Raw genomic sequence first — 15,011 nt, 5'->3', positions numbered from 1 at the left:
ACGTGCTCCTGCATTTGTTCAAACCAGGAATTCAGCAACAGGCTCTGAATGGGAAATGAACTCGGTGGGAAAAGATGTGGTAGCTAAACATGAGGCAAAAAGCTGGGATTTAAACTCGTGTTTTAGGATTAACTGATTAGTAGGGCTCACAAAAATGGTGTTGCATACTGATATTTGACTTTTACCAGTTAGGAAACAAAATATTTAGGAGACAGTGCTTATGATTGATAGCTTTAATCATCTATTAAATCAGTGTGAGGTTTTATTTCTCTACATTGAATTAGAGATTTTTGGGTGTCCCTAATGATATTGCTTAGTCTTTGTGCCTCAGTTTCTAAAATTCAGGTTTCAGGGGATATCTAGTCCTACCTCAGATGTTTCGTGCACTTGATGTAATACCACAAACAGAGCTTCAGTGGCAGCTGATGCCTTTTTTCCATCTTAATACAAATACCCTGTGGCTGCTAACAGCACAAGCATTTTCCTCAGGCATTGCCTAATTTTGTTGTTCTGCTATTGATTTTCATGATAAATATAATCATTTTTCAGCTGTGTTTTCTGTACTTCAGCAAGGCTTTTAACCTCTCACATTTGCTGGAGCTTAGATGTTTTATGTTCTGCTTCTGGCAGAGGTGAGACATAATCTTTTACTGAATTTGGGTAGTTTTTAATTAATCAAAGCAACAGGCTTAACCTCAATTTTCTAGCTGAAAGAATAACTTAGAATTCCAGCTGAACATACAAGCAGTATGCTTTTCATTCTTTCTAAAATTGTTACCATAAATTTACCTGTGACTGGTTATTGTATTGATATTTAAAAAAATCCCATTTAAAATAACTTTTACTCTAGCTTAAAGTTGTGGTTTAAAGTGGCCATTCCTGGCATGAGATTAAATATGTGATTGTAATCAGAAGTAAATAATATATGGGTTGTCAAATCACTTTATATAAAAGCAGTTGAAAATATGGTCTAGGCTCTCCCAAGGACCTGTCTTCAGCCATTATTATTATTTCCTCTTGCTCAAGGTTAGGGGCTTTGTGTTACTGCTGGCTAATATTTTCAGCTGATAAGAGTCTGGGTAAACAACAGGATCAATAAAGATGTTGAAAACAATACAAGGACTTAGGTAAATTAATATTCTGCAAGGATTATCTCAGACAGGTGTCAAAAGAACAAGACCATCAATTCAGTGCAATCTGTAAAATAGTCAAATGTACATAAATTGTCAGTAGCCAGCCTTGGCTGCAGCAGGAGCTCTCCTGTCAGACAGGAGCCCTGGCCATCTGCAAAAATGATGTCTCTGTTGGTAATTTCATGGGGTAGAAGTTATGCCAGAAGGGCATGTTGGATACATGCAAATTATATTTGTTTTTAGGTTTTGAAAGATTTTGTATCTTGTCCCTGTGTCCCAGTCCTCCTTCCTTGAGAAGAAGCTGATGATGTCATTTTCTAGGCTTGGTCCAAATCTCTCTTCAAATGTCTTGAGAGTGACTTTGCAAATGGAACCAGCAGAGGTTTGGTAAAATTGACATTTTAGCTGTCAGCGTTCTTTCCCAGTTTTGTATAATCCTGGTAATTGGCCTGTAATGGTTTTCAAGGTTTCGAATGACCCACTGTTGAAAGAAACAACATCTGTCTGTTTGGAGTTTGTTTCCAATGAACGTATCTTTGTATTTTAGTCTGGTTTTCCGATATTAAGTTTTTGTTTATTGCTCTTTACAACTCTCCAAATGCCTTGAAAATCTAATACATAGTTGGTGTTCTGCTGACATTCTGTTCTTTAGATTAGTTTGATTTGCCCTCACCTTCCTCATGAAGTCTCTTGGCTCCTCTGTTCACACAGTCCTGTCAGCCCAGCCTCAGGTTGCCAAAATGATTGTTCCAACTCCAATAGTGACAAATAGAAACTATAGGAAAAACAGCCCTACTTATGACTCCCTAAAAGGAGTTTTTATTCATTTTATGGCATTATTTTTCCCTTCAGCTGTTGTTTTTTTCTCAGATAAGGTTTGTGATTAGAAAAAACACTTAAAATGTATTTTGCTGCTGCTGTAGTAAAATGAAACATTACATTATTAAGTGTGTTTACATTTTGTGCTTGAAGTCTTAAGGGCAGTAGGTATGAAATTGTGTAGCACAATAATTTCCTTTCAACATCATCATTAATATATAATTACATTCACTTAATTGTGAATTGAGAAAATACATTTGCTTCTCTAATTGTGAAGATTGTGCTGATATCTCTGTTAGCATGAGAGCAGTGACAGCCATTTTTAAAATCTCTTTTGATCATTTCCAACTTTAATAATTCTGTACTACTGCTGGTGAATACTTGAAAGTTGCTTTAGAATTTTGTGGCTTTTTCTTTCTCTTCAGTGTCTAATCTATTGGGTTTAAGACCTTAAGAACTCTTTATTTTCTTGTATAGGAAAAACATAGGACAAAGAGTATTTCACAGCTTTGTAGATACCCTCCCTATGTCTTGAGATGTGTATTAAATTCCTTATTGCTGCCTTATAAATGGTTTTATTTATTGAAGGTCTCTTGATGAGTCTGTGAAATTTTTGTTTCATCATGACCCCTAAAAACTTTGAATTATGTCATGTGATTGAGCATGCAGTGGCAAACCCCAAAGGTGAGTGTTTTTACCTTCCAGATCAGCAGTCTTGGTGCTGCTGAGTACATCCCCTCTTCCTGAGGTCTCTGAAAGCTCTTCACTGCTGAGGTTCCATTCCACTGTGCATCGTGTGTTACCACATTTCTGTGGTTGTTCTGTGCTTGCTCTTAGAGCAGTGGTGGGGATGAGAAAGAAGTTTGGACTCTGAAGTGTTTGCCCAATGGTTCATTTTTTCTTTCAAAGTAAGATTAATTTTATCTTGTTGAGCCCTTACCTATATCTTTAAAGTAGAAATGAAACTTGAACAATGTGTTGTTATCATGCCATAACTTTGGGAGGAAAAAAGCTTTCTTCATTAAAATCCAAAGGTTATTAACTGCAATGTAAGATAGTTTTCTTCCCTTTTTTTTCCTCCCCTCTTCAAATGATAGCTTGATTGGGTTAATTTGCTAATTTTGCAATTGCTTCAAAAGAGACATATCAATTGTCTTTAGAATTGTCAAGACACTTATAAACACTTCAAATGTTTTCTTACAAATAAGTTGTTCTTCTGCTTCAAGTGGTTAATGGGGACATTTGCTTTGGTAAAGAGCAATTGGATTTGTTGATTCTATCTGTACACAAATAAGAATTCCCTAAATGAGGGGAACCTCTGAGGCTGAGATTGCTTATTGCTTTCACTTGCACTTCAGATTTCCTCCATTTACTTTGTACATAAAATATTAAGCAGCCACTTTGTTGGAGAAAGTCTCAGGTATACCTTAGTTTTGTGGGTTTGACAGCTCTTAGCACCTTTATTTTAATGAGTAAAGGTTTGTGACTGCTATTCAAAACATTTAATCGAAGTGCTACAAAGCACTAAATACGTCCTAATTGCCTGGAAATATTGAGGGTTTTTTTTTTTTTTTTGTGATTAATGTGTGTAGGAGATTCCAGACCATGTGCATTAGTTAATGTAGTCAGGAATAGGAGGGGAGGATGTAGGCATGGAGATAGGAACAGACAGGGGGACCTGCCTGGACTGGAGCTTGGAGGGGCTTTTCTGCAGGAGAAGTGCTGCTGTGAAAGTTAACTTGCAGAATTTCCAGGTCTGGACACCAGATTTTAGTGGAGATATTTTCCTCTAGTCTGGTGAAGAAGAGCTAAGGAGTCCTCCCAAGGAGGCAATGCATATTTTGAGGAGAAAGCTACAAATTGCCTAATTTCTCTTTCTCATAACAAACATGGAGTTAATCTGACCAAATGAAGCATAAAGACTCTGTGCTGTATCCCAGAATTCTGTATGAGCTCTTGTGGTTATTGATATTTGCTGAACTTTCTTGCAGGGCAAGTCCTTCCAGGAGCTGAGCTGCTTTTGGATTGGTGAAGCTTCAGAGATAGACAGGAGTCCTGTAAACCAGAGCTAGAGGAGTTAAAGCAGTTGAGGAGATCAAATATACAAAGAGGATGTTTGAGACTCACTTCAGACATACAGGAAAAGACTCTTACAGGCATTCCATGGCCTTTCTAATCATACAGAAATATTTAAAAAAACTAAACTGCCTTTCCAGAAATCTTCTCTTGTTGTCATGTTATTGTTCTGTTTGTTCTTCAGATGCTGCTGTTTTCCTGCCTAGAAAGAAGATTAAATTATTTTTATAAACGTAGAAAAGGATCTTCTTGTGGAGAGCAGAATTTCAGAATCTTATAACATTTCCATGTTCATAATACAAAAAAAAGGGACAAAATAAATATTTTATACTTCTGGGAGATTACCTTAAAAAAACAACCGAACAACAAACCAAAACCCAAAAAAACACCTGGAAGTTGTTTTTCATAGAAGAGAATTAAACAGATGTGGGCTCCCTTTCTGTGCCTTATTTTCTTGACAAACACTTTCATAAGAATGTCAGTCTCTGGTCCTTGTCAGTTAATTATGTTTAAGTGTAAAACTAAAAATACTGTGCCAAAAATGTGGTAATGTTCCATTTCAATTTAATGTGACTTGGTCAAGACCACCAAACCTGTCATTGTGTATTCATACTGAGCTAAATCTGTGAAATGTTAATTAAGCAGACTTTCAAAAATAAATAATTCTGAGTAATTTAGTGTTATAAATGTGGTATTAGTTTGGTTGTTTGAATCAAATTTAATTAAACAAAAAGCAGTGAAGAGCTCAGTCCTCCAAACATAGTTGATGAAGTGCCTGTTATTCTCTTCAGTTTTACTTTTGTCTTGCACTTCCATACTTAAAGTTTAATGTCTGATCTCTAGCTATGATCAAAACTCTTCCTTTGCTGTGCATTTTGAAGCATTTTATAGAAGCAATAAGAAGTTGACATTCTGATAAATTATAAATTAAAAATGTTTTTCTTTAACATTTTTGTCTGTTTAGAGAGTCTTGGTTTAATGTTACTTCGACAGCTAATTCTCAGTGTGTAACTGTCACAGTTTATACTGAAATGGTAATAGATCCTTAACTAAGAACAGAGTGTTCCTCCAATTCCTGGCAAATGTCAGTTGTGTGCATCAAAAAAAAGAGATAATACAAAATAGCATAAGCTGTTTTCCTCAAAAGTTTAAAAAGTGTGACAGTGGGCACTTAAAGTCATTGTATGACTTGGTTGGACATCCCATTAAGTTAATTTTTCACTTCATTTGAATGGTTTTATGTTTTCATCATTCTTAAATTGTGCCTTTTCAAATCATCTGTGCTTCAAAGGAAGGCAAAGAGCTTTGGTTACCAGCAGTTTTGTCCCCCTCCTGCATTACTGTGATGTAAACTGCTGGACTAATTTGCTCATTTAGGGCAAAAGAAAACCTCATCCAAATTAGGCTTAAATTCAAGTATTTGTTTTTATGAATTTTGCTTTAGGGGGTCTCAGGATGGGAAGGTGGGACAGAGGAAGAACATTGTAGCTTTTAACTCCTTGTGCCTTAGCCAGGAGGAGGGAACTGAAGGCAGGGATTTGTTCCTGCAGTTTGGAAGCCCCTTTTTCATTTGTTCATGTGCACTTTAGGATTACAAAGCACATGAATCAGTTTTATAACACACTTGTCTGAATGGGACTGTTCTGGTCCCTTTACAGGTTTGTGCATGGCTGCTGCACACGAGGTGTGGGGTTTTGGTGGTTACTCCCTGGGGAAGGAAGCTGCCTGCAGGTTTGCAGAGCAAACACAGTGGTTGTGCTCAGCCTTTCAGAAAGGGACTTCTGGCTCTGTTTGGCTCAGGACAGGGTTTCAAACTTCCCTCAACAAGCCATGGTGATTCCAGGAGTGTTGGAATGCTGTGTTGTCACAAAGAACCTCTTGAAGCAGATTCCTTGGCTTTCCAATGCTGGCTTTGATATCAGCTGTTCCACAGGGAGTGGACAGAGCTTAGCAAAAATTATAGACATCAGCCAATGCTGTCAAGGCCAGAGCACGTTGCTGTGTGCTGGGATGCTGACAGATTTCTCTCTTTGCATGGCATTGTTTGCAGAAACTTGTGCAATGGGAGGCCTGGTTACAGCTGGTTGCTGTTTGCAGTGCCTTGGGACTTGACCAATTCTCTTCAAATTGAAAGCTTTGATTTAATTTTATTGTGCATGCAGCGTCGTTCCTCTGCTTGGATCTGTGGAAATTTGGCTTTTGCCAAACTGCTGCTGCTCAGGATAAGGTGTAGACCTTGGAACCAGGCTTTGAAACCTCTCACTTAGGACAGCAGAGTGCACACAAAGGTATCTTTGGCTCTGATCACCTGCTATGATTTAGTGTTACAGAAAAAGAACTTTTCTTTACAGGGGGTTAATACCCATGGACTTTTTCTGTTATATAGATATGCTGCTCCACTTAGAAAAAAATAATAAAAGCTGTTTAATGCCAATAAAACATTGTCCAGAACTGAGTGTAAACCTAAAGCTGCCAATTGCTGGAACTGAGATTGGAAGCTGATTGTTGGTTTGAATGGCTGAGCAGATGAGGGTGATTGTTCTTTATTGGAAATCGGTCAGGAGCTGTCATTACTAGAAATCTGTGGCTTTTATAGTACTCTCTCATTTTACTACTGGATTAATTTCAGTTCCTGATCTCAGTCCTAATAGATTAGGGTATGAATTTCTGAAAAAAAAAAGAGAAAAAAAAATCAAGGCCAATACACTTTTTTTATACATTAAAAAAAGAATCTGTGAAATTATTTCATTGATGCAGGGACCATACCCTGGTGTTGAGGGCTGACACTCAACATGACCAGAGAGCTGCCTGATACTAACTTTGCTTATGATAAATCTCCTGTATTTGGATGATTTATTAGAAGCTTAGAAGTGCATTTTTCAGAGCCTTGTTGACTTGGCCTTACATGGTACAAAGATTTTTCCTGTACAAATCATTGTGTCTGCTTACAGCTTCTTCTTGCCAAACAGACTTAGGTGTGCCCAGTGCATTTCCCTGGTGTTCCTCTGATGCCCAGCCATTGGTAGCCCTCAGTAAAGAGCTGGTGAACTGCTCAAGTTAAGGATCCCTGCAGGCTCAGCTACAAAACTTTGAAATGTTATTTAATGCTGCAACACATTTTGAAATACAGGTGCATGTTGGCTTAAAATTGACTTTGCTAACAGAATTTTATTTTCAGATGTTCTAGCCAAGCCATCTCCAGGCTGTGTCTTGGTTTCTTCTCATAATTCCCTTGGCTAGTGAGTGTGATGTCCTGTCCTGAGTGATTCCTTTGCTGCAATCTGTGCCTCTGTTGTCTCATGGGAGAACATTTCCATCTCTTTAACTGGATATTGACTATTAAGACTTGGATCTAACACAAGTGGTGTTAGAAGCCTCAAAATTTTCTGCTGAGGAAGGATAAAGGTTTGTAATTCTGGAAGTGAAACGCAGGAATCTTTCAGCTGGGGTTGCCAAAATTGAATCCTATCTGCACCAACTCAGCGTTTAACTAATTTTCACTCAACTGGAAGTGACAGATGATTAAAGAGAAAAAGCAATGCCTTTTTTTTGATGTGAGTAGTTGCCTGAAAAATATTTTTCATCAGAAAAAGGGCTGCTCTAGTCCTAGATCCTGTCAGAATCCAATGATCAAGCTTGAGGCACTTCTCCCTGTTCAGTTTTTGGAGAGGCAGCAGCCTCATTCCAGCACTGTATTTCAATACTGCAGACTCTGACCAGGCCTGGTTTCATCTGCCAGCAGCAGTGGAACCTTGATTTGCTTTTTGGGGCACCTGATGGATTGTGTGTCTGCAGATTTCACTGCTGCAAAACTGACTCCCCACTTGGTCCCTGGGAAAAGCCCTTTCAAGGTCAGGGTTACTCTTCCCCTTTGTGGGTTGTGCATCTTGGTGGAGCAGAGGGATGTATGGACCCAGTTCATACAGGGGTGAACTTTCCAGCTTCCTTTCCTCTGGGGAGTGTGATAAAGATGCTTCTATTTTAGGGTGGGCAAACCTTTCTGATGGCTCAAGACAATTTTTTATTTTTATGACTTAAAGAGGGGCCTCTGAAAGAGCAGTTTCCTTCTGCACAGGCTGTTGATGTGGTCCATGGAACTGCCAGCCTGGAGTTATCTTGATCCCATTCCATTACCTTTAAGCATTTGTCATTGGATTTGATGAAAAAATAAACCTGTTTCTGACAGCTGTGCAGTTGTTACTAGCAGGTCTGTAAAAATCTCTGATCTCTTTGACAAGGAAAGGTTATCAGTGATATCTGAAGTGTTACCCAGAGCTGAGGGATTCTGTTTTTTTCTCCTGTGGCTCTGGAGTCGTGGTGTGTGTGAAGGACTCTGAAGTTCCCACACTGGTAACTCCGTGGGAGCCCTGCTTTGAGTCACCTGTGATGTACCTGAACATCTACACTCTCACAGGGTGTTCAGCAGTAGCCAGAGTTGTTGAATTGTAGTGTCTGCATTTTGATTTATTTCTTCCTTTTTCTTCCTCTCTTACTACTAATGCTGTGCTCATACTGTGGTGCCTTTAGATTTATGTGAGCTGGACAAGGTGCAGCTCTGTGTTGTTCTAAGGGACTGCAACAGGTTTGGCCCCAGGAAATCACCCTTTGGTGCTTTTGGTGAGAGCTGTTCTGTGGCTGTGTGTGGAATATAGATTTGCAACCAATGATTCATTAAAAGTTTTTATTTTGTTTTAATTGCATAGGACACCTGATGATCTCTCGAGGCAAATTGTGGCCCTGCAGCAGAGGGAGCTTGCCCTGAAGGAGCAGAATTCCACCTTCATGAACAGGTGAGTGACTCCAGGTGGGCATGCTGGTAGCAAGACCCTGCCATGTTAAAGCCCAGAGAAAGGAAGCAAGGGCTGCAAGCTGAGACACCAGCTCTATATATTTTCTTGATGTTCTTTCTGTGCCACCTTCTATTCTTTCCCATGTGGACAAAGGGTTTTCTGCTTACTGAAATCCTTGCATGAAAAAAAAAAATGAATAACTGTGGATGATGCAGTGAAGAGTTAATCAAGCTTTATGTTATGAATGTTTGCAAGGGGAAATAAGCTGCTTTCCCCAGACCATTTCATCTGGAAAGGAAATGTGACAAAGCAAAAAGTACCAAGTATCCATGTGGGTATGGGAAAGGGAGTAGGAGCTCTGAGGACTGTGATTTGACTGCTAAAAGGACCAGGTTGTAGAGATGGTGAAGGAAAAGGATGTTTGCAGTTTTACTGGCAAAATGCTGCCAGACTTTGAGAGGAGCAGCCTGTTTATGGAGTGAGATGTGTGTTTGAAACATGAGGGTGTTTGAAACATGAGGGTGTTTAAACCATTGCCCTCCTGTGGGAGTGAATGTGTAATGGGGAAATGAATTTGCCAGAGCTGAACTTTCAGTCTGTCCTGGTTCCACAGCCTTGCTGAACACACAGCGTGCCAGACAGTGCTGCTCACCCTCAGTGCACATCTTCCTCCTTCCCTGTTTATTCCATACATTGGGAGCCCTCTGTTAAAGCCATTCTTGTTAAAAGCAATACCTCTGTCTTTCAAAATGACCCTGGACTGTTTGCACTGCAGGGCTGAGCAACAGGAGTGAGGGGAATTTCAGCCTTTGGTGTGAAAATGCTGAATGCAGAGCAGTCAGTGCCATGTTGAGCTCTGGGTGGGCACACTTAGCTTATTGTGGGCAGCATTTCCTGATGTAGGTGATGATCCTGTTTTGGGCTCCACCTCCCTAATGATGGGCAGCATTCAAGCAGGGTGGTAAAAAGCTTTTTTTGTACTGCTGCTGTTAATGAAACTGTTTAGTCACTTGTAAAATGGTTAGCTAGGTGTAAATTCCCAGAAGTGAGCCAGCCAAATTGTTGTGTGGTTTTATCTGTGAAGTTTACAGGGGAGAAAAAAATATCTCACCAATATAAAAAAGACATTCTGTATATTAAAAATAAACCAGGCAAACCCTCAAACCCACAAGTGATTAAATGATAAAATAAAGGAATGATGGTAGTGTTTGAGTTACAGATTTGGGTTTTTATTTTTAGGCTGCTTTTCACAGCCCTTCAGAGGAGTTCTTTTCCTAAATTTATTAATGGCCAAGGGGAAATGTCTGTTGAAAAAGCAGCTTTTTGGTAGGGCCTGTTCATCTAGATATAATTGTGCCAATTTAGTTTAAAAATAAAAACATGATTAAAATTACTTTTTGATTTCAAGTTAAATGGGCTGTAAAGCTGCTCAAATTAAAATTCTAACATTTTCCTGATGTGTCAGGTCTGAAACTGATCATTTTGACTTTCTTCTATCACATACCTTATTCTGTCTTAAAAAGAAGGTAATAAGATAAATTTTTAAAAACCTTTCATTACAAGTGATTTGAAAATTCTCAGCAGAAGGTTTTGAGTTTTTGGAAATAAAACCTTGTTAAGGAAGCAAACCTAATTTTCTCCTTTCCATGAATCTTTTCCAGATTTAGCTGATGGTCTTCTCTTTTATTTGTTTCATAATTGTGTTTGGAATTGTCTGTGTATTAGAGTAATTTAATATGTGATCATGCCTCCCTCTAGTGATGAAGCCCAGCACTTATTCAGCTTTCTATTGTTTTTTTCTTTCAGCCACAGGTTCTTTTGCCCTTAGTTGAAATATGTTGTTTTTGGTGCTGATAGTGCAATGTTTGATTTATAACATCAGTGGTTATGTGTGTACAGAGCAATGTGCAGTACAAACACCACAAAATTTGTGTTTACCCTAAGAACTTTAAGTTTTCTCCATTAAAATTAATGAATTGGCAGATAGGTAAGAAAACATCGTCACAAGTTGGCATCTGAATTTATTTTTATGGCAACAAAGGAGAGAAATCACAGATAATCCTGGCTCACCTGTTGCTACAGTGCAAAACTGTGTTTAGTAATGAGTTTTTGGAGTGTCATGGTAAAGAGCTTTATATGGCTCCCTTCCCTACCTGGCACATGTTGAGTCTTTGTACAGTGTGTGTGTGTGTGCTCATCACCAGCTTTTAAACACAGGCAGAAGAGTGCCTGGAGGGTGTGTGAGGGGGGTTTGCAAGCTGATTATTCTCTCTCTGTCTTTACACTGTGATCATCTTGGTTTGTATTCCTAGTGATGCTTTCCCACACTGTTCAGTGACTGGGGTGGGCACTTGCCAGCTGTTATTTCTGCTTCCAGTGTCCTGTAGTTGATCTAGAATGGGAGTTATGGTTGATAAACACCTTTTCTGAATGGCTTCACTAAACAGAAAATTTATTTTTTCGCATTTTTGCATTCTTGACCTGCTTTCCATTTATTACTGTGCATTTTTTGGAGCCAGTGTTTGTGTAATTAAAAGGCAATAGAGATGATCCCACCACAAAGAGACAACATTACTATAAACCCATTTTTGCAGTGATATTTCCCATTGTGGGAATCTGCAACATCACTCTAAACCCATTTTTGCGGTGGTATTTCCCTGCATGGGGATCTGCACTGCAATCTGTGTTTTGTGTGGCCTGTGCAATTGCCAGTGTCTCAAATGATGATGCATATCCTATTTGCTCCATCACTCACATGGCACACTTTTAGACACAGAGCCACAGGACTGAATTTCCTGAGCAGGAGGTTGAAATCAATTTCTTTTAACAGTGATTGTTTACACGTCTGAGTTGTGTCGACTCCCTCGGAGCTTGCTATTTTTGCTAAGGGGAGAAAACCTTCCTGTGGTGCCAGCATGGGGCAGGAGGAGGGTCACTTTAGCACTGAACACATGGGCAGCAACTCACTTCTCTTGGCAACTTCAGGATGGCTGAGTAATGTAGCTGAAAGTGCCATTAATCGTGCGTGATGGACTCTCAGTGCTGCTCTGGAGTGTGTTGCTAGAAGTCATATAAATAGAGTAAATTACACTTGCAGCAGCAGCAGCAGGGAGTGTCCTGGAGCTTTTTAACTGCAGAGCAAAGCTAACAATCCAAAGGTTCAAAAGCTCAAAAGAGGATTGCTCAGGGCCACTTTGATAGCAAGAATTGTACCTGTTCTGCTATTTAGGGAAAGGTGATGGAAGGGAGGTGTTTAATTAGTGGGTCAGTTTAACCATGCAGCCACCATTAGTTAAAGGCCATTTTCCCCCCCAGCTGTGACTAATGTAGGTGTGGTACACTGAAATGTGTTGGTGGTTGTAGTTTGGAATATGGAAAGTCAGCCAAGTGGTTCATAAGCTGTTCTCTGATGGAGAAATGATGTAGCAGTCATACTCATATACATCATATTTTTTAAGGTGAGAAAAGCTGCATATTTATTGTGCCTGCTTCCTATCTACATGTTTGGTCTCTCTGGAGAGATTTCCTCAAACAATCCTGGCAAAGTATTCTGGAATTGGGAATGTTGTCCTGTGAGATGCTCCTGTGAAGGAATGATGCTGCTTTATGGCTTGAGCTTTGCTGCATTTGCAAAGACAGGCTATGAAATGGTTACTTGTGGCTCCTCCCAAAGGGATAATTTCTACTTTTGCTCTTGTGGTCCAAGTGCAGGATTGATTTTGGACCTTGAGATGTCTTGTGGAAGGTCAGATACCAGGAAATACATAGGTGAAGTTGGTTCTGGGCAGGATGAAGGACAGAAGGGAAAATGGAAGAGCAGTAAATCCTGGTTCTGGTGTTGAGATCCTGGAGCTGATGGCTTATTCCCATCACCTTGTGTCAGAAACCCAGCCATGTGTTTTGACATATTGTTTCATATGGGAAAAGGGACACAGAGAATGTGTTTGGAAAAGAATTTTCCTACTGCAAGTGTTCACAGAGTTCTGTTAAGAGACATGGTTGTTTACCACCTTTCTTCATATAAATAATGTAAAACTGATTTACCCAAACAACCTGCTCTGTGTGTTGTTGTTTAAAATGAAATAAAACCCCAAACCATTGAAGACCAGGGAATGTAGATTGCAAACTGAACAGAAAATGCTTTAGACTTGGGCAGCAGGGATTTTTTTTAAACAAAAAAAAGAATGAGTGATGATAAGCCCAGAACTGTCCATCTTCATAAGTGCTGTTAGATCAGAAGTGTTGTAAATCTATTGCCCAACCTCTCTTTTCTTTGGATGTCCCAATGAATGTCAGTCACAAAAACAAATAGAGCCTGTCAGACTTCTTCCCCTAATCTTCTGGAAAGTTGGACAGAAGTTTAATTACAGTGAAGTGTCTTTTATCTGACAGAGAGAGAAGTGCTAGCTTTTTAATAGGCTTTATGAGTTATTTTTTGATCAAAAGAAGCACTTAATGTCTAATATAGGATTAGGTAGGGATTTTTTTTCTTCCTTTGTTCATTTATGTGGCACATTGCACCTTGATTTATACATGGAGGTGTCTGTGTACCTAATATCAGACAAATGTTTATTCACGGTGCTTCAGGGCAATATTAACTGCTGGCAGGTTCTGCATTCATTTTCCAGAGTGAGGTGATGAAGAAATGACTGTAGATGCTGCTTCTCCTTTTCTCCAAAATGGATCTGTGCTTCTATACCAGAAGGTACTCAATAGGGTCTCATTAAGTGACCAATCTACATATTCATATAGCAAGCTTCTAGAGCAACATCTGGTTATTCATGACTCTAATTAGGTAGATACAAAGCTTTTCTAATTTTTTTTCTATCATATAGTTAGCAGAAAATAGGAAAGCAAAAAATAATTTAGCCAAGACATTGACTTATGCTTCCAATTTGAAAAACATGGGATTTTGCCCAGACCTTTGCTTTTCATGATTGTGCCATTTTTAGTCTGATTTCCTGAGGAAGTGAGGCTTATTACTGTGCTTTGTGTGTGTATGTAGATGAGATTTGTCTGTGCCTACCCTACACTTTTGAACTTGCAAGTTGTGTTCTGTCAAGCTTGGCAGATGGTGGAGGTCTCAAAAATGATGAATTCCAGCACGTTTAAGGCAGTCAGATTTCCATCTCCAGGAAATCTCCATCCTGAGGCCATGCCCTGAGGTCATGGCAGGGATCAGAGCCCTGCAGGCAAACAGACCCTTGGGAATCTCCCATGTGGAGATCAGGCAGCACTGAGGGAGCTCTGGCCTCACACCCTGGCAGCACCACAATCCATCGTTTTTGCTATTCCATGCTTGCCAAAGGCTCATGGCATTTGAGAGTACCATGGTAATGTTGCTGGCATGGTTTTTGTGCTTCTCATGTTTTGTGTCATTTTGGTGTGAGAAAAAGAAGTCTGCTTGAGTCAGGAGTCACCTTTAGAGAGAGAAACCCACAGGAAACCAGGCTACTTTGGTTCTGGAGCTCATGGAACATTCTCTCTGTATTTAAAAAGAAAATATGTAGAAAAAGCCAAAAAAAGCAGCCTAGAGGGGATAGACAAAGCTATAATGATACCCTGGAGCTCTGTGGAGACTGCAGAGTGCAAAACCAGTACAAATATTAGTGCTAGGTTTCTTACCTTTTATTTGACTGTGCTCCTGGGAGAACATTCACAAATAATCTGTGAGAGCACTCTGTTCAGTGCTCTGATCATTTCTAATGATTAAAAAAAAGAATTGTAGAAGGTATTTAACTCTGTTCTTAATAGTCCTCCTTGTTCCAGGGTCGTGATTGACCCTGAGTATTCCTACCAGCATCCCTGATGTCTGTGCATCTCTTTATTACTGGAATGAATGATAGCTTTCATTTCATCTGGAGGTGCTGATTCAGCATTCCCTTGGTAGCAGTGGGCATTATTGACCAGAAAAATGTGTAAAAATAACCAGCTAATTTGGTAGGAAGCACAGGCTGTTCTTGGTGGTGTGTGGTACAGCAGACACCGTGGTTGGAGCTGCACTGTGGAAGTTAAGGAAGGAGAAATCTGCCTTGCTTCTCTCCTGTGCATGACTCACATCTACCCTATAAATCTTCCACTTCTGTGAGATTAAAATTCCTAAAAATTCTAGATGAAATAGATGTATCTTAATACTAGTCCAAAGTTCTCAGAAACCAGAATGAATATTTAGATATTGAAGTAATTAGAAGTC

At 39.4% G+C, this 15,011-nt stretch overlaps 1 protein-coding gene across 6 annotated transcripts in view; it reads left to right on the top strand.

The window, feature by feature from the left end:
* MAD1L1 (mitotic arrest deficient 1 like 1) overlaps positions 1–15,011 on the top strand; it is a 346,130-nt gene that overhangs the window by 26,815 nt on the left and 304,304 nt on the right. For 5 of the 6 annotated variants that reach the window (XM_064726015.1, XM_064726016.1, XM_064726014.1 and 2 more), the window contains one exon: positions 8,732–8,818. In XM_064726015.1, coding sequence (XP_064582085.1) covers positions 8,732–8,818 — 87 coding nt within the window. Of the gene's footprint in view, positions 1–6,050; positions 6,317–8,731; positions 8,819–15,011 lie in introns of those variants that run through there. The other variant, XM_064726020.1, reaches the window with a different exon arrangement.

Source organism: Zonotrichia leucophrys, chromosome 14 (genome assembly GCF_028769735.1).
Source record: "Zonotrichia leucophrys gambelii isolate GWCS_2022_RI chromosome 14, RI_Zleu_2.0, whole genome shotgun sequence".
NCBI classification, from domain to species: domain Eukaryota; kingdom Metazoa; phylum Chordata; class Aves; order Passeriformes; family Passerellidae; genus Zonotrichia; species Zonotrichia leucophrys.
Note: the sequence above shows the minus strand (reverse complement) of the source record. Positions and strands in the feature narration are given on the sequence as shown.